This window comes from Colletotrichum graminicola (genome assembly GCF_000149035.1).
Source record: "Colletotrichum graminicola M1.001 genomic scaffold supercont1.7, whole genome shotgun sequence".
In the NCBI taxonomy this organism is placed as follows: Eukaryota; Fungi; Ascomycota; class Sordariomycetes; order Glomerellales; family Glomerellaceae; genus Colletotrichum; species Colletotrichum graminicola.
This window is the reverse complement of record NW_007361011.1, coordinates 1,260,932-1,279,159: the sequence shown is the minus strand read 5'-3', so window position 1 is coordinate 1,279,159 and position 18,228 is coordinate 1,260,932. Positions and strand designations below refer to the sequence as shown.

At 54.1% G+C, this 18,228-nt stretch overlaps 4 protein-coding genes and 1 non-coding gene across 5 annotated transcripts; 2 read left to right on the top strand and 3 right to left on the bottom strand.

Moving 5' to 3' along the window:
* Nucleotides 1-4,276: 4,276 nt before the first annotated feature.
* Nucleotides 4,277-5,012, top strand: GLRG_02024 (ATP synthase subunit C; the record flags this gene model as incomplete). Its single annotated transcript, XM_008093358.1, has 3 exons — nucleotides 4,277-4,382; nucleotides 4,610-4,941; nucleotides 5,007-5,012. The coding sequence occupies 3 exons, from the start codon at nucleotides 4,277-4,279 to the stop codon at nucleotides 5,010-5,012; spliced, it is 444 nt and encodes a 147-aa protein (XP_008091549.1).
* Nucleotides 5,013-8,827: 3,815 nt separating this feature from the next.
* On the bottom strand, nucleotides 8,828-10,934 carry GLRG_02023 (MOZ/SAS family protein; the record flags this gene model as incomplete). The annotated part of the gene is made up of 2 exons (XM_008093357.1): nucleotides 8,828-9,628; nucleotides 9,699-10,934. The coding sequence occupies 2 exons, from the start codon at nucleotides 10,932-10,934 to the stop codon at nucleotides 8,828-8,830; spliced, it is 2,037 nt and encodes a 678-aa protein (XP_008091548.1).
* A 677-nt stretch (nucleotides 10,935-11,611) lies between these two features.
* Nucleotides 11,612-11,698, bottom strand: GLRG_13064. The gene has a single exon. It is a non-coding gene; the product is annotated as a tRNA-Gln (tRNA).
* A 171-nt stretch (nucleotides 11,699-11,869) lies between these two features.
* GLRG_02022 (leucine rich repeat protein) lies at nucleotides 11,870-13,984 on the bottom strand (the record flags this gene model as incomplete). Its single annotated transcript, XM_008093356.1, has 1 exon — nucleotides 11,870-13,984. The coding sequence occupies one exon, from the start codon at nucleotides 13,982-13,984 to the stop codon at nucleotides 11,870-11,872; it is 2,115 nt and encodes a 704-aa protein (XP_008091547.1).
* A 1,374-nt stretch (nucleotides 13,985-15,358) lies between these two features.
* Nucleotides 15,359-17,067, top strand: GLRG_02021 (argininosuccinate lyase; the record flags this gene model as incomplete). The annotated part of the gene is made up of 6 exons (XM_008093355.1): nucleotides 15,359-15,419; nucleotides 15,490-15,707; nucleotides 15,757-15,950; nucleotides 16,003-16,395; nucleotides 16,452-16,542; nucleotides 16,621-17,067. 6 exons carry the CDS (start codon nucleotides 15,359-15,361, stop codon nucleotides 17,065-17,067), a joined length of 1,404 nt encoding a protein of 467 aa, XP_008091546.1.
* Between the last annotated feature and the right edge of the window lie 1,161 nt (nucleotides 17,068-18,228).

The window sequence follows — 18,228 nt, the reverse complement described above, 5'->3', positions numbered from 1 at the left end:
GACTGGGGGGCTCTGTGATCCAGTTGATGAGTACGGCAGTCAAGCAAGAAATGGCAATCATCAACGTGATGTGGCACCGTGGGCATTCGCGAGGTTGGGAATAGATTCCGACGGCAAGCAACAAGTCGTGCGGCCAGGATACGTTTGACTTCGACGAGCCACGACGCTAGTCCCGGTGCCTCGACCTTCAGGTATACCTCATACCCGAGCCCGATGAGTACAAAGACTTTTCTTTCGTGGAAGCGGGCAGCGTCTGTCCATGTTGATGCGTCATCGTGTATGTGAGTTCACAACGGCTGCTAAGGGCGAAAGAGGATTGGGCGTTTCAATAAATATGCACTTTGCGGCCGAGATCTGGGGTAGATGCTCAAGCAGAAGGTTTGTTGCATATGGACGGGCTCGTTCGACAAAGCGTATGGAAGTCTAGCCACTTTGAAGCCATTGACCTGGACGGCGAGAACACAGCCCCATATCCAGCTCTCGGTGCAGACCAACAGCTGGATTTTTTCCACCGCCAGTCAGCCTAGGAAAGATATATTATGCTCGCAAGGGTTGAGCTCTGAGGCATGTGGCAAAGGTTATAGAGGGATTCGGGTTGAGAGGGTTATCGAGTTCAACTGTACGGAGTACTGGAACGAAGAGACCGTAACGCAGCGGAAGTTATCGGGAGATCAAAGGCCGCCAAAAAGCGAAAGGGAGTAGGAGGCGCCGCGATGATAGGTCGAATCGGGAAAGGAGCTTGGGCCAGGCGCAGAGCTCTGGACCGTCGCAATAACACTCGAGTGCTTCGCCCACGCTTGGCTCGGGACTGGTTCCCCCTTTGCTCGCACTCTCTCGCGCGATTGACGCCAACCGAGATGACGGAGGAAATTTTTCTCTCTAGGGACTCGCTCGGGTGTTTGTCGAGATCAAAGGTGGCGATCGCAAACGTACTCGATGCATTGATGCCTGGAGGTAAATTGGAAGGTGTGCGATTTGAGATTCGCCAAGTATGCACGTTTGTTTGCGCATTAAGCCTCGCGTTGTGCCATATCATACATATTAGTAGCTCTGTGTCGTCTCGTGTCGGTGACTGGGCGACTCGGTGTGATCCGGAAGGCTGTGAGGACGAGATTTGACGAGGTCTGGCTTGGTTGAGGAATGCCATAAAGAATGGCGCAAAGTTCCTCGATGCTATTCATTCCCGTGAGCTTTCTCTTGGAGGGCAGCCCCGAAAGTTTCCCGGTGTCGTCTGCACCTTCCTTGCCGCGCTTTGCAGTCATTTCCGCGGTAGCTTCACGCCGCAATTGCAGAAGCAACCTGGGCAGCATTTGGGGTGTGGCAGGTACGCTGTGGTTGAACCTCTTGAGAGCATGTGGCGTCTCACTCAGTTCCGTTTCTGTCCGTCCATCTAGGCAGGGCGTGTCGGCTGTTTCGGTTGATGGTGCAGCCACCGCGGAATAAGTATGAGCCTAAGGCGACGACATGCCGCCAGAGGGCGCCTGGACCGACGAGAGACATGGAAGGGAAGAAAGGGACTATGGGAAATCCCGGCGGCGGAAAGGGGAAGGAGGGAAGGAAAAGGAAGGAAGAAAGCGCCTGGGCCCCGGACAAAGAGGAAGGCGATGCGACGGAATGGGCAAGACAGTCCGGTCCTACCACGTAGTAACTTGAAAAGCCTCTTTTCATCACGCACACCGTTCGGTATGCCAGGATGCATCCACTGCCATGCATCGCCCTCATCCCAATCCCAGGTGTGTGTGTGTGTGTGTGTCATCGACGTACGGGTAATCAATCACGACAAGCTGGCCCCGTGGCTCAACAACTTTTTCGTATCTCGTCAACTAACTTCCTGTAAGCAACTAGCCACCAGTTTGCTTATTTTCACACTCATCAATGCAACGTCAGACCTAGACTAACGACTCAGAAGAAAAAGAAGCTCCAGCTTAACTACTGGCTTCTGGTCCCCTAACTAAACGCCATTGTTGCACCAGTGCTGCTGCGGCCCCCTTGAGCGCCGGGCCAGAGACAGAGACAACAGTGATGCGTCATTTTTGCGGCTCTTTAACCTCAGGCATAGAGCTAGAGACAACGGCAGTCGGAAGAAATGGTGAGCGCCAACGGTGTGTGTCGGTGTTTCTTCTCCCGCTTAAGGCGCAGGCTAGGAACAGCTTGGCAGGATGCAAATTTTTCTCTCTCTCTCTCTCTCTTATGCCACACAGTTCAGGCGGATCAGGTACCTCGCGGATCAAACCCAACCGAAAAAGGTACTTGGGCTTCGCGTCATGGTGGACCCATGCATTATTACCAATTGGTATATGTACGTACCGTACATGCACCGTACCGACAGCTGGGATTAAGAAACGCTAGATTCACGTTTGACGCTGGTTCAATCTCGCAGATACTCCTTTTGTGGATACCAGCATTACGGTCACGGCGTCGCAGTCGCACCCAAGCCAATCTCAGACTGGAACCTCGGGTGTCGGCTCAAAGGAGCGAGACACCGTTTCCCATTGGCAAACGGCACACTGCGTGCCAGCTCATTACCGTCGCTCTATTTTTCTCTCACTCAGCTCAGTGGTTGTCGCTGCCAGTGCACGCCAGCCAGCCTTCCGGGATTGCTGCCGGGATCTCATGTAACACTCGTCTACCTGCAGTAGGGGGCGTATGGGAGGGGGTGTGCGCGCTGTAGTGTATGCCGTCACCCCTAGCAGAACTAGGTATGCCGGCCAAGGCGTGCGCTCGCGCTTCGATTGACTTCATCCCATCTTACACTCATGGTTGGTGGCGACGATTCGACGAAAAAGTTTGATAAGGAAAAGGTGAAATAAAAAAACGAAAAAGAGAAAAAAAAACGGGTGAGAACAGAACACAGATGGAATACGGAGAAACTCATCATCATATGCAAATCGACCGCAAGCAGCAAAACGGGAGGAGGGGGGAGGGGGGGCCGAGAGAATAAAGCGAAAGGACCTCGAGCGACTTCGCCATCGCCCCTTCAAACGGCAAACGGTCTCACCGGGTCACTTTTTATCTCTGGGAAGATACCGTTCCAAGCTGGTGACTTGGTTATCGTGATCCACTTCCTTTCTGGTGTCTTTCAACTTTTTTTTTTTCCCTTGAGCTATTTTGTCGGGTCCACCCACGTGTGAGTGCTGCGCTGCGGCTGATTGGACCCGAGCGCCTCAAAGTGGGGGCTGTTGACGGTATCGAGTGGGGGTCACCGCAAGCCACGGCCGGTTTGATATCAAAGCTGACATACATCTGTTTTCCCCCCTTATTGCGCTACTATTACAGAGTATGGTGGTGCCTGAGGGAATGTTTTGGAGAATTTTTTCTCCCCAGGGAAGCCCAGGCCATTGTCAATGCTCAGCCTTTAGCTTCCAGCAGCCCAGTGGTTGCGAGCAAGTATTACATGCTCATGCCGTCCGTCTCGGAGCCTAAGCTGGCGCAAACGTTGAGCCTACTTCAGCTTGCGACGTCTGGTTATCAGCTAGCCGGTCGTAACGGACCCAACCTTGCCCATCCTCCTTAGCCTTAATACAGCAGCCCACTTCTCATGATTCGTGTTCCTGGCCCAAGGGGGCGTTTCTCTCGAGGACAAGTCGCAGGCGCGCCTCGGGCCTCAGGCACAGCCAAGTCCAAGATCAACCAATTTTTCCTCCTCACACTCCCTTTTCAGGGATTCCCTTTACCGTCCAGCCTCCCGACAAAGCCCGAGATCGGTGCGAGGGCGTGTCCCTGTGGCTACTGGTGGATAGACGGTCCACGATGTGCCAACCACCAGTCATGTCTTGCTCTGATTGGAACGCCTCGCTCTCTGCGAATCGCATCCCCCGGCGCGCGGCGCGCCGGGGCCCACCGAGCGAGAAGACGGTATGTACTCTGTAGACGTAGACGGACGGGACGGGTGTGCGTGTCCGAGTGGATGAACAAACGGTACTCGCCAATGTCTGTCTCTCCTGTTTGATAGTGAGTTGGTGTGAGAGTGAAGAAAGGACTGAGGGCCTGAGGCTTCATCCAGACGGTTCCACCGTGGCCTGGCGGCCGAGCCAGCTGGATCAACTTCCGCCGTCCCGTTGGTTGCCCGGGCCCCTGCCCTCCCTCTCTCTACCGAGTCTGCCCGTCACCTGAGCGAGAGCTTTTCCCTTCCGAACCTGCTTTTGAGCTTTTTTTTCTCTCTTCTCCTTCCTCCTTCCACTTTACCTACCTCCATCCCAATCTGTCCTCTTTTCCTATCTTCTTCTTTCCAGTCCATCACCCGTCTATCCCACAATCTCCCCTCCCATCAGTCACAATGGCCTCCACTCGCGTCCTCGCCTCCAGACTCGCCACTCAGATGGCCACCAAGGCCGCCCGCCCTGCGGTGCGCGTCTCTGCCATGCCTAAGCGCACCATCACCGGTAAGTCTTGAATCAAGAAAGGACAGAACAAGAATGGGGAGGGAATGGTAAGCGGGTACCTCAAGAAGACCAACGCCTACGACGAGCCAACTGAACAAACCAACCCAATTGGCCTCTCACGGCACCGATTCCGATATCGTCGCCTTCCCCGTCCCCCGTCGTCGAGAGAAAGAAGAAGACGAGTGCAAAAAAAATCGAACCCGCTTCTGACATCGAATTTTTTACAGGCTTCTCCAGCCCCCTCCAGGCCGTCAAGCGCCAGCAGGCCACCACCATCAAGTCCTCCAAGGTCTTCACCCAGGTCCAGGCCAAGCGCGCCTACTCCTCTGAGATCGCCCAGGCTATGGTCGAGGTCTCCAAGAACCTGGGTATGGGTTCCGCCGCCATCGGTCTTACCGGTGCTGGTATCGGTATCGGTCTGGTCTTCGCCGCCCTCCTCAACGGTGTTGCCCGCAACCCTGCCCTCCGTGGCCAGCTCTTCTCCTACGCCATTCTTGGCTTCGCTTTCGTCGAGGCCATCGGTCTTTTCGACCTCATGGTTGCCCTCATGGCCAAGTTCGTACGTCATCACCCGCTCTCATCCATATCTCATCGGAACTCATCCAAGCTAACAACCGTTCGCAGACGTAAGCGATTTATTTCGCGCTGGCGAGCTGGGGGGAGGCGCAGGGTCGGGATGGCTTTCGGACGGAGCCGTCTTCCCGCGTCTGGTCCCCCTCGGGACAGGTTCGCCTTTGGTTACGCAATGGAACGGCAAACCGCCTCCACACTGCGTAACAAGCCCAGAGTTAATAGACGGGATAGACAGCATGGTGGGCATTTAGAAGTATAGAGGTCTTAGACCGCACGGCCTTTTTTGGGCAGTGTTGTATAGATGGAGAATGGCTCGTTGCAGGCGGACGCGGGTATCGCACTACTATCACGAGCGAAAAAGTTTTGCACACTCCCCCGATCTTTCTTGCTTCGGCCGGTTGTTCCCACCCCCCGTGGCTCCTGGCCCTGACACTTTTTTCTGTAAAAATACTACAAACCTCAAACTCATGAACCAAACTTTGATGACACCGAGAGTGAAGCTTGGGACAAACTGTGTGAGAATCTTGAAAGCATATGGACGAAACTTAGTGAGATGGACTTGGCCTGGCAGGATTCTTCACAAACAGGGTAACCCTCAAGAAAGGATGGGGGAGGGAACAAGAGGAGGGTGAAAACAGGAAAAAACACACCAGGTTCTCACCGCCGAGGGAGCTTCGCGGGTCCTACTAGGACACGCACGCGATGCTCTCTCCCCAATCTCCACTTCAGGACGGCGAGCTCGAAGCTCCCCCGAGATCTCGAACGAGGCGAATTGGCCAATGTGAGGTGAGGATTGGGCGAGCTCTAACCCTCGAGCTTATTGCGGGTGTGTGTGCCTGACTCCCGTCCGTCCTCTGGACCGCGGGATGGCCCAGGGGAAGGGCAGCTTCATCCCCATGGGGTTTGTCTTTTGACCTTTCACTTCCTTGCCACGCCATCTCGTTTGATTCCCGCCCTATCCTCCCTTCCCTCTCTCGCTTCCGATTGAAGAAACGGCCTTCGTCGCCCACTGGACGCACACCGCTCGGCGATCTCGACGGCCTTGGGGGCGACATACTCTCTGCCTTCTTCACTCGAGCTCGTGACCGTGGCTCCGGCATAAGGCCACGACCTCAACGCCGGCCAAGGAGCCTGATCAGCTTGACCAGCCTGGTCCCAATTGTCCAGTCGTCATTGCCGACTTGGGTTCGGTCTCCGAGAAAAATATGTGTGTGGGTGCTCCGCTTCGCTCGCGGCCTTATCGTCGAGCACCTTGGCTCCGAGTCGTGCATCCCTACACACCACCGAAGGGCACCACCCCCCCCCCCACGGCTTGCTCTTTTCTTATCTCCTCGCTCACACACACACCCTCTCTGCGCTGGTTGCGTGCGCGCCTTCAAACGGGGACGAAAACTTTCACCGTGGTAGTCTCTCGGAGGAAACCCAAAAAAAAAAGAAACATGAGACGAATAGGACAATGCCTAGAACAAGTTTGATCTCGAGCTTGCCTTGAGTTCGCGCGGTGGCGTCGACAAGCTCGACCGGAGCGAGAATGTCAACACACTACTGCCATCTCAAATTATTTTTTTCGTCTTCTTTTTTTCTCCCCCTCTCGCTCGGATCTCGATCTTGACATTTTTGAAGGGGTAGGGGGAGTGAGTGGTAGGAGACTGGCCCGCTCTTCGGTCCGTCCCCCCCTTCGTCCCACGAACCGTTTTGTAGTGTGTACTCCGTAGCAAACGACAAAAAGAAACGGTGCCACCAACTTGCCTCCTGTTAACGCGGGTACCGTGCTTCTCCTTCTCTCTCATCCAGGCCCGGATTAGATATGCGGGTCCTCTGACGAGACGAGGCGAGACGAGCGAAAGACGATCGGGTGAGCGGGTATTGAGAGGCTCCACAGGCTATTGCATCATGACTGTCTTAGTTCGTGTGTCCCGTGTCAAGCAAAGCGCCCCTTTCGATCACCGTTTACGTGTATGTACTCCGTGCTCACCGTCAATTGGCGGGGAGGGGGGTTGGCCGAGTGCGCGCGATCGTGGGTTGAATCGTTGACGATGTCTGGATGGGATGTCGTTGAAAGGCTTAAGTAATCCTCGTCACGGAAATCCAGGGAATCCTATTTTAAATATGACGACGGCCCAGAGCTAAGGTAAAGAGCTGTCTTCCCCTCACGCAGGTCTCGTTCGATTTTCCCCCGAGACCTGGACTCATGTTTTCTCCAATTCCTTGGGAGGCGCATGCATGCACACCTGTTTTTTTTTTCCCCTCTTGGACCGGCTGGTGCAACGTACGATTGTGACCCACCTTTTAACCACTTTGGGACGGCATGGAAGAGGAACGGTTTCTAGAATGTGTGCGTTTCGTTTGTTTTGACGACGTGCCTGGCGATTCATTGCTCGGGACTTGGATATGGAAGGAAGGAAGTAGATGCTAAATGTTCGTTCCTTATGAGTTGTATGACAGCCATCGCCGAGACAGACACAATAGTGCTGTGGGCGACTGTTTGCTTGATGTTGGCTGGTGAGGAACCGGTATGCTCTGTCGCGAGTCAGCCCGCGTGCATAGCACGAACCCAGGACTTCCTGAAATACTCCTCTATGTATGGATACTACGGTCATAATCTCCCAAGACGGCCAGGGGACGACCAACACACCAATGCCGGGACCTCCTCCCCTCCAAGCATGGGTCCCCGAGGGAGAAAGGGCTTCAGAGAGGACCACCGGCTTGACGGGTGATTGCGGCGAGTACGCTTCAGCTCGACACCCGCACGCATAAGACCACAAAACGGAAGACCTGATGATGTCGGCCCCCCCCCCCGCTCCCCATGGGGAATCAGTCCCGCAAGTTCACCGGCTAGTGCTATGGATGTCTTGCTGGGGATAACAATGTCGTAATGCGAGAAGTCTTCGTAGAGTGGGCTAGAGCGATAGCCACCCCTGGAGGCCCATTTGAACCAATAACGCGGTTGCGGAAGATGCTGTTCTCCGGAAGCGAACCTCTGGCCTCTGTTCGGCCGTGCCCGTAGATACCCAACTTTCGGCTGTACCACTGGCCAACGGCATGTGATGTGTGCTGCTGGCCCCGGACTTCGAGGCCCGTTACTATTACAAGACGATCTAGCTACAATGCTCGGGATACTACAAGTAGGATTGTCAACGAGGGTCAAAGACCTTTCCCACAAGGTCGTTTGTCTGTGGCATGAATAACTCTCTCTGGATGGTGGACACTTGGAAGAAGATGGTGAGATACCTGACTTGACAGTTCAAAATAGACTGGGTATGGTATGTCTTCCTAGGCCTTCGTCTCGGCCATTTGCCTTGATGGTGCATATCTGAAGACCCGAGTCCTCGGCACTCCTTGCGGTTGTCACGATCCCAACCAGGCCATGTCGGTCAGTTTACAAGTCGGAGCTGTCTGGTTATATCTCCCTATACACCTGCTAACTTGTGATGAAGGAATGATTTATGGCCGAGCACGTTATTACATCTTGTTTCGGGGTTATCAAGCCCTAGATAGAGGTCTGCCTAAAGGCTTTCATCCTTGATTAATGGAATGTAGCGCAAAGCGTACGAGCCTCGGCGTTGTCTGTCACCTTTATGAGTAAAATTTTCGTTATAGACCTTACTGACCCCCCCCCCCCCCTTGGGACAAGGAATAAATTGATAGCAAGGTTGTTATCCAGGCAAAGGTAAACCATGACGAGCCAGTAGAGGTAGGCACACAGATCCGATAAACTCCGTTTTGGACATATCGCATGCCTGCCAAAGAGCGGCTTGCAGAACGTCGGCAACTTGGCATCATCAACACTGCCGTAGTAAACTCCGACTGCCCAAGCAGAAAAGTGATGAGGGAATGTGGCTAATTATTATGACAAACAATGTTGGATATATTCACTCATCGTCTTCCTCCGCCTCCGGCTTCTTGATGGCGTAACCTTCCACAAACCCATCCGGATCACACACCTTCTCCAGGCTGATCCCGTTCGCAGCAACCCAAGCCCAAACTGCCGCCTTGTCGACCTTGACCCACGGCACATCCGGTCGGGGCTCAGGCTCGGGTTCTGGCTCCTCCATTTCCACATCCTCGTCTCCTTCTCCATCCACCGCCTCCGTGCCGGCACTTTTCCTCTTCTTCTTCGGCTTCGGAGGCGGCTTTACGGGCCCCTTGCCAGCCTCCACGACGAACCCCATCTCTCTCAGCGTAGCCAGGCAGTCCTCCAACGCGATCCATGTCGCTCGACTGCAGTCCTCGAGATCGACAAGCAAAGCCGGGTCGGCGTCGCCTCCCCCTCCCCTGCCGTTTGTGGGACAGCTCAGTAGCCACCGTGCCACCTCGCCGCCCCAGAACCGTTTGTAACCCTTGCGGCCCAGCTCGGAAATCGGTTTCTCCGGCCCGCCCACGACGCCCTCGCGCCGCGAGATCTCGTAAGACACGCCCATCAGCAGCGCGCCGAGGCCCTTGCGCTGCCAGGGCGGGAATACGAGGATACAAGCGAGGTTGTTGTTGTCCCACGACATCTTCTCCTTGGAGAAGAAGCCGACGATGTGGGGGCGCGGTGGGGGGTCCGGGCTGTCGGGCTTCCGAGGCGGGGTGTAGACGAGGAGGAAGTAGTTGAAGCCACGGACGTCGAAGAAGACGGATTTGTTGTCGAGGAAGAGCTTGGCGAAGAGGGAGAGGTTTTGGCAGAAGAGCTGTGGCAGCATTTGCGTCAGTACAGCATCTTTTACTATGAAAGGTACTGGCGACGGGGTTATTACTCACCACGTCCTGCTCCCCATCCACTTCCCATACACTCCATTCCCCTTCGTCCGTGACGTACTCCTCAGTAAACTTTGGCGCGACGTTTGTCTTCTTTCCTGCCATCCGCGCAATCTCTCTACGCACCAGCCTCCTCCCGCGTGGGTGCACGTAGACCTTCCTCCCCGGCACCGTCCCCGCGCGCTCGCACACGCGGACGTGCCCCCACCACGCCACCAGCTCTTTCGAGTACTTGAAACACACAGGGCACACGTAGAGCCTGTCAAGCATGGGCGCGTCGGCGCCCTTACGGTGGCTGTTCTTCGCGCCGACCCCGCCGTTGCCGTTGTGCGCGCCAGCCGCATCGTGGGAATGAGAGTTCTTGCTCCCGGCCCCGCCTCTCGCGCCTGCGGTATCACCAAGGACCTCTTTGCCGTAGTACGAAGGGTACCATGCGCGGAAGCAGATATTGCCGAGCATCACCTTGTCGATGTTACGGTCCGTCCGTAGCGTGGATTTGTCTGTTGTCCTCGGAGCTGCCGCTGGCACTGTCACTGCCGCTGCGAGAGCGGGTTTCGACGGTGTCGATGATGGCGTCGGGGGTACAGGAACGGGCACGGCGGTGACGGTAGAGGGGATGGTATGGTAAGGCCGCGTCGACACAGGACGGAAGTGTTGTGTGATGGGTGGCTGGCCTGTAGGCGGACTGGGCCGGACGAGGCTCCCCGTCCGGTGGAGCTGGGTCTGCGGCACTTGGTATGTGATTTTGGGCGCGACGAGTGTCACCGGCCTGACGTTTTCCTTGGCCTCCTTAGCCGCCATCATAGGAGCGTCAGCTGCGTTTTCGCGTTTTTGTCGGGTCGCGCGGGATTCGAGATGCACAGAGCTCGAGGGCTGCTGGCTTGTTGGCTGCACAGGCGGTAGTGGGTGCTGTACTGGAGGATGGCTGGTTGAAGAAGACGGGTGCTTCGGTATGGGTATCGGGGTCTCGGAGATCTTGGTGGGAAGGTGCGGTCTGGAAGTCGAGGGGCGACGTCCGCCCGGAAGCTTCTCTTCGGCGACAGCGGCGGGGCCTAGAGACTGCGATTGGGGTTGAGAGGTGGTGGCTGAGATCGGGATTGGAGGTGGCAGAATCGGAGTTTGACGCGTTGCGCGACGCGTCGTTGACTCGGCCGGTGCCGCTGTAAATGCGGCGGGAGCGGTGGGGGCCGGTGGTGGTTCGGGTTCATCGTGGGGTCGCTTGCGCTTCACCGGCGCCATCCTCGGAGCATGCGCCGTGGTATGCTAAATTTAAACAATAAAAAAGAAAAGAAAAAGAGTAAATGACGGAAGGCTTCCGCAGGTAGGTGTGTGATAGGACTCGCAGAAGAGGGCCCGGCGTGCGCGACGAATCAATTAAACTTTGGGGGTTATCACGGGCTGGAGCGAACCTTGCAGGGGGGTGAAGGAAGGTCGAGATCCAGTGGGTATGGATTAGGGAGGTATGGGGGAGGGTTCCACGAGTGCGAAAAGAGAGGGGCCCGAACAATCTTCGAATCTTGAGTCTGGAAGCAGTATCGTGTCTTGTCTCACAGCAAGAATATGGGGAGGGGGTCGAGTCACAAACGCATGGCGTTGCGATGGGAATGTCCAGGGCGTAATTGGTGTGTCCACCGACGATCTGTTGACTGTTGATCGATCGAAGTGTGTTTGGGTGTGCGTTCGAAGCAATGACGTTGGAGCTTACATAAGACGCTAGTACAATTACATACGCGACTACAGCTCCCTCTAGGTCTGAACTCCCGATAAGCCATTGTCCCTCCTCCTTCTAAACAGAACCCTCGCTATATGCATGCACACATAACCGAAATTACTATTAGGCAATTTTCCGAGAATAGAAAAAAAAACCGCCGAGACAAAAAGAGATTCTTCATATTTCTTGAATACGGCAAAATGAAAGGTCCATCCAGGATTCGAACCTGGGCTTACGGAAGTGATTGGTCATCATCAGAATCCGACGTCCTAACCAACTAGACTAATAGACCAGAAACATCTGCTGATGAGAAAAGCCAGCGATCCGGAATTTATAATCCTCAACAGCGGGTCTAGACTATTGCAGCCGATGCAACCCTCCATCTTCCGGGCCCAAGAGGCTCGCTCGTCCACACCTCCAAGGGTTTCCACCCTCCTGATACTCATTAAGATGCCCTCTCTCCTCAAATTTCCTCAGTCAAAATCTCTGTGTGTTTACGTACAGTGCAAAACGGACCCTTGGCATTCATGATCCGGGCGAGGGTGTCGTCGTTCTCGTCCCAGTCTTTGGCCAGGGCCTGCAGCTTGCGTCGAGCGAGGCTGGCATCGCGATTGCGGTACACCGAATCAATTTTGCGCACGTCAGTTTTGTCATTGACGATCCATCGTTTCTCCTGCTCAAGGAACTTGGCATAAGTCATGTCGTCTCCATATGTGGCTTTAACGTTCCGTTCAAGATGCCTGTTGACGGCCTTTTCGAGGACCTTCTCGTCTTTGGTCGGCGCCGACAACGAGTGCAAATCTGGCATTGTATGATCGGCTGACGGGTTGAATGATGGCACCCTAACTTTCGCATTGGGAAGGATAGGGACCGCGAAGTAAAACAGCAGGGAGCTTTCCAAGACAGCGGTATCGATCTTGCGAAGCTCTGGCGGTGAGATCGGGCAACAGCCCAGGTTCAGGTACTGGAGTGTTTGGTTTGTTGACACCAGCTCACAGATTAACGGCACAGCATCGTTATTGATATAGTTCCACGCCTGGCCAAGGTCGACGGTCGCATACGCTTGGCCAACATCCAAGAAGCGCACACCGGGATGCGTCGTGATAGCCCGGAAGACGTCACTGGCACCAGCAGCTGTTAGACCAGTGGATTGCAGTGACAGCCGTGATAGCTGGTGGGCTTTGCGGATACCGGAAACAAGAGCTTTCGTGCCTTCGTCGCCCAAGGGGTTGCATGACAAATAGAGCGAGGTAATGCCGCAGGCAGGCGAGCCCAGGAACTCGGCGATCGCAACTGCAGCTTTGGTCGATATGCCGTTACCGTTCAAGTAAATGTTGCACAGCGGCAGTTGCTTACGGCCGGGGTTAGCGACAGAGAATGCAGCCAGACGTCGGAACAACTCCGCGGTGCCAGCATCACCGAGTTCGGTCTGATCGAGATCCAGTGTGCGTAGGTTCTTTGTCTCGGTAATGAGGCGGTAGACATCTGCTGCAGCTGCGGGACCTAAGGGGTTTCGTTTTAGCCATATGTTCGTCACTGCCTCGGACTCGACCATGGCGTCGACCAATGTCTTGAAACTGGGGGCGTCGATGCAGTTGCCTGCCAGATACCAAGTGTTCATACGGCCGGGGAGCTCCCGGACGAACCGGCCGATCTCCCGAGCCCCAACCGGGCCAATGACATTGTTGCCTAGAAGGAAGTGTCGGACGAAGGGGTTCGGCCGTAAACTGTCCATCAGGTTGCCAATGTGGTCTGGACCAACAGCCATTTTGCACAGATCCATGCGACCGTCCTCGTAGACGACACCTTTGCGGAACTCGGCGCCTTTAACACCGTAGTAGGGTTTGCCCTTGCCGTCCTCGAGAGCAGCACCGGCGGAGCCTTCGTCGAGCGCATGGGTGCCCCGCTGCTCGAGATGGTCGAAGAACGGGGCAAGGTCGGCGGCGACGGCGACGGCAACAGGCATCGGGATGGCTTTCGCGCCAGTTAGGGAAACGGGCGCCTTGGCAGGGTCCCATGGGCCCTGGGCAAGGATCCGGGAGGCCCAGACAGGCGCATGCACACCGGGTGCAGTGCCGCCAGTCAAACCGCGGAAGCTATGGCCGTTCCGTTTGGTGGCGGCAAAGATGTCGTATTTCCGCTGCAGGGCGACCCATGCACGCAGTCTCACCCGCGTAGCTTCGTACCGAATGACTGGTGACACAGCATCATCATAAGTGGCGGGATATAACAGCGATGCAATGACCCCAGCTAGATGAGATCGCCTGGATTTCCGTCGGGGGAGACCGTGCAGCTCGTCTGGCAGGCGGATGGTGTCAATTGGCAGAGCGAGTATCTCGTCAGGAGTGTAAGCTTTCGAGTGGTTAAAGTCAGGCATCTGGGCATCGAGAAGGTTGGAGGCCTGCCGGAAGAGGGCGGCCAGACGGATTGCCTCGTCCACGTTGACTCGAGTAGCGTCGTCGCTGTCAGTCTGGTTGGTATCGATGCTTGGTGCTTTTGCCGCGCCATTTGACAGGGGTTCAAAGCCACCAAGTATCGATGGCGTTGATGTAAGTACGAGTGTAGCGGCGGAGGCCATTGCGACGACTCTGGTTGATACAATGGATATGGTGATGTGTTATTGATTGAAGTATTGCTTGGCGAGTGTGCAGTTTTCAATCGACCCCGAAACCCACGACAGACAGTAGTTCGGGTGTTTATATGCTGGTTACTTGTCGCTTGAGGATATGCATGACTGTGACTTGTCACGGTCATGCGTCAATGTGTGTAGTTGGATTACCCCTCAACTCACTTCCTCGCACAGCCATTACCAACGACGAGTTGATGTTATCCTGGGCTGTTAGTCGAGGCTTGGCTGGACTGAATGGGCGAATCAAGATTGTGGTTGGGCTGTCATTCAAGGATTTGACCTCGCAATTGACCTGTTAGTCCATGTCGTCCATGCCGTTGGAAGGGCGCGTTTATTGACAAGACCTTGACATGACTATGACTGACCACGGCGAGCCCTACATCAGATGATGGAACATAGAACATGGGCCCGACAGGACAGCAGCAGCAGCGCCACCAACGACAACAAAAACAACAAGTCCCTTTCGACCGCGTGAATGGCAGGTTGCACTGCACTTTGTGGTGGCTGGTATCTAGGTAGGTAGGAGTACGTACCTGTCTTATAGTGTATATGCATCTAGGTACGTACTGTTCAATGATGTTGGATGTAGCTAGGCGCCCTTACAGCAGCCACAATTATGAACCAAAACCATCCATCAATAGGTACCTACCAGCCATCCTGCATACCTATATAGTCACCCGCAACAAGAGCTTTGTCCTAAATCCGCATTAAGTGTAGAGACTAATCTATAGCTGCTTTAACCCAAACTAAAGCTAAGTAAAGATAAGCAGAGGATAAGCCTTCTGATGGTTGACTGATCTTATGTAAATATGTTTAGGGTTCCTTACAGTATCAGGCCAAAAGTCTGTTTACAGCAACAGGATAACCCAAGGAAGAGTCGAAGAGAGGATCCATTAATAGCTTGAGGTCACTCCACAATGCGCCACAAAGGCCTTATGCCTTAGCCACCCGCTGTAGGCTTTGATTGGCTGTCCTTATTGCTGTAAACAGACTTTTGACCTGGTACTGTTAGGTGCAAGCTCACGTGCAAGGTGAGTCACCGCCGGTGTCGGTCCTACCAATTTTTCCCACTACCTGACTGCCCTTGAGCTCAACCATCGTCACGCCTCAACAAAGCTTTCGAGCTTGATCAGCCCCGCCCTCATTCTCGATCTTTTCAATTAAGCAACATCATCCGAATTGACTCGCGTCCCTCAATTTGAATGTCAATTGCTATCCACGCGCTCTACCCTCAATTGGCTTCACCGGTTTTTTCGTGCTTGAAATCGCAACGAACTAACAAACGCAACGATCGCGACGAGCGCCGAGAACAAATACTCCAACATGGCTACAAAGAAGACGGACGCCCCGGCAACCAATATGCTCTGGGGTGGCAGGTTCACAGGTTCGATTGTCCCCGGACAGAAGCTTCAGATCCAAGATCCAGTATACTGACCTTGCCATGCCTACTATAGGTGGGATTGATCCGCTTATGCACAAGTACAATGCCTCTATCCGATACGATAAGGCTCTCTATAGAGAGGACATTCTTGGATCGATCGCTTTCGCTAGGGCTAACTCGAAGGTTGGTATTATTACCGACGACGAATTCAAGACAATTGAACGTGGTCTGCTTGAAGTGATGGAAGAATGGAAGCAGGGAACCTTCGCTATTATGCCAAACGACGAAGATGTAAGTCCCAGCTTATACTACCTAACCTGATGCTAATATGATAAATCAGGTTCATACTGCAAATGAGCGTCGATTGGGAGAGCTTATCGGAAAGGACACCGCTGGCAAGCTACATACAGGTCGTAGCCGTAATGAGCAGGTCGTCTGTGATATGCGTATGTGGTTACGTGACCGCATCCGTGACATCGACGGCCAACTCGTTGCTTTCCTTCAAGTCCTCGCCAAACGCGCTGAGGCTGAAATGTAAGCTTAGCACCGCATCCGGACAAAGCCCCTTACTGAACAACATCCCTAGCGACTACCTCATGCCCGGCTACACCCACTTACAACTTGCGCAGCCAGTCCGCTGGGCTCAGTGGATAATGTCACATGCTTCTTCGTTCAAGCAGGATCTCGAGCGATTGCGCCAGGTCTTTGAAAGGGTCAACCTTAGCCCACTTGGTTGTGGCGCATTAGCTGGCAATGTGTTTGGCATTGACCGAGACGCCATAGCTGCAGAGCTTGGTTTTAGCGGAATCACTCTGAACTCTATGAACACTTCAGGCGACCGCGACTTTATTATCGAGTTCCTAAACTGGAACTCAATGTTCACCAGCCATATCAGCAGGTGGGCTGAAGATCTCATATTATACTCCACTCACGAGTTCGGGTTTTGTCGTTTGGCAGACTCTTACAGTACCGGCAGCAGGTTTGTTATATCTATTGTGAATCCTAGCCAACCCCACAAGACTAATCTACGTCCAGTTTAATGCCGAACAAGAAGAACGCTGACAGTCTGGAACTCTTGCGCGGCAAGTCGGGCCGTGCTTTCGGTCAAATGGCTGGACTGATGATGGTGAGTTCAAATACAGACATATCAGATCATGAGTGATCAAAAGCGGATCAAGAGCAGCCACTAATAGATACCTAATAGACCGTGAAAGGCTTGCCAACTTGCTACAACAAGGACCTTCAGGAGGGATGGGAACCCATGCTGGACTCAGTTCAAACTGTTTTGGACAGTCTAGGCATTGCCAACGGGGTTTTCGCTACCATGGCCGTGCGGCCTGAGCGGATGTTGGCTGCCCTTGATAAGACAATGCTTGCTACTGATGTTGCAGAGTGGCTGGTGCGAAATGGATGTCCCTTCAGGGAAGCTCATCACATTTCTGGACGCATTGTTGCATTGTCGGAATCCACGGAAACCCCGATGGATAAGCTAACCCTGGAGCAACTGCAAGCTATCGATGGTCGATTTACAGCCGATATTATAAAGGCGTTCGAATACGAGTCGAGTGTTGAGGCAAAATCGGCCAGGGGCGGTACTAGTCGATCAGCTGTGCTGCAGCAGATTCAAGAACTCTATGCTATCTTAGATTAGAGGTCTGATGGCCCAGTGCTGGATAAGGATGGAATACGGGGAGATGTTTGAGGTAAGTATGCTTTAGTCTATGGCTGAAAGGCATACTTAACTCGAATCATTCACGGAATCATCCAATGTATGCTTCTCAAATCTCAATAAGAGACCCCCCGCATATTCATCGTCTAGGATGTCCTCCAGAGGTTCATCGTCAGAAAAATCCTCCCAGGTTTCCTCGCCGTCGTCCAAGAGCTCATTGATGCCACTTTGGCTGATCTCGTTATCGTCGGCTTTGCACAGGGGAATAGCAGGGTTGCGCAGGTATTGATCACCCACCTGATCACCTCTGCTCAGGCTAAAGCAGCGATAACTCAGGCTTGGTTCTAAAAATGGATTGGGAAGCCGAGATCTGTCGGGGTTGACTATAGAGGTATGTACATACCCTTGTAGGTAGTATAGTACAGTAGTCAGTACTCAGTAGTCAAGTCACGAATTGCTTCACTTCTCCCACAGTCATAACCATCCCCTCGCAACCGGCCCCTCGCAACTCACACCCGCAGTGCCTTGCAATGCGGAAAGCGACATCCGCTCATAAACCAATCGCTTCAACGCCTCGGAGTTTTTCAGGCGTAGCGCAACGTCGAACGGCCCCAATCCCCCTGTCCGCCGTTCCTCCACTCCTCGTCTCCAGTGTTGCATTGCATGACGTTGTTACGCAACTTCCTTCGTGGTGCAGCACTGTCTCGTCGCCATTTGATTCTGCCTGAGTCTGAGCGTGACACCCAGGAATCCGCCGCAATCAGTTTTGTGTCTAACAGGGACTGGCCACGTCAAAGGACGCTCGTCACTATCTCCGCAAGTCGTCCGCCAACCACGACTGCCCTACGGCTTGTCTTGTCATTTAACGGAACATGCGTTCCCTGCGGAACATCAATTGGTCACGGGCTAATTCGCCGTCTGCAACTGTCTCGTCCTGTCTCTCGAGGTCTCATACGGCCGACCTTGGACGGACTACGTTGCTTTTTCCAGCTTGCTTCTTCCGCGACACTTGCGCCATGTCACAAATTCCCCATACAGCGGTGAGCAATGAAGAAAAGCCCGAGGCACGCCCCGGGGTTGCTTATAGACGCCACCCTTCCTATACGCATTCCAGCCTTTTCTTCGCGCGCCTTGGGTGAGAAT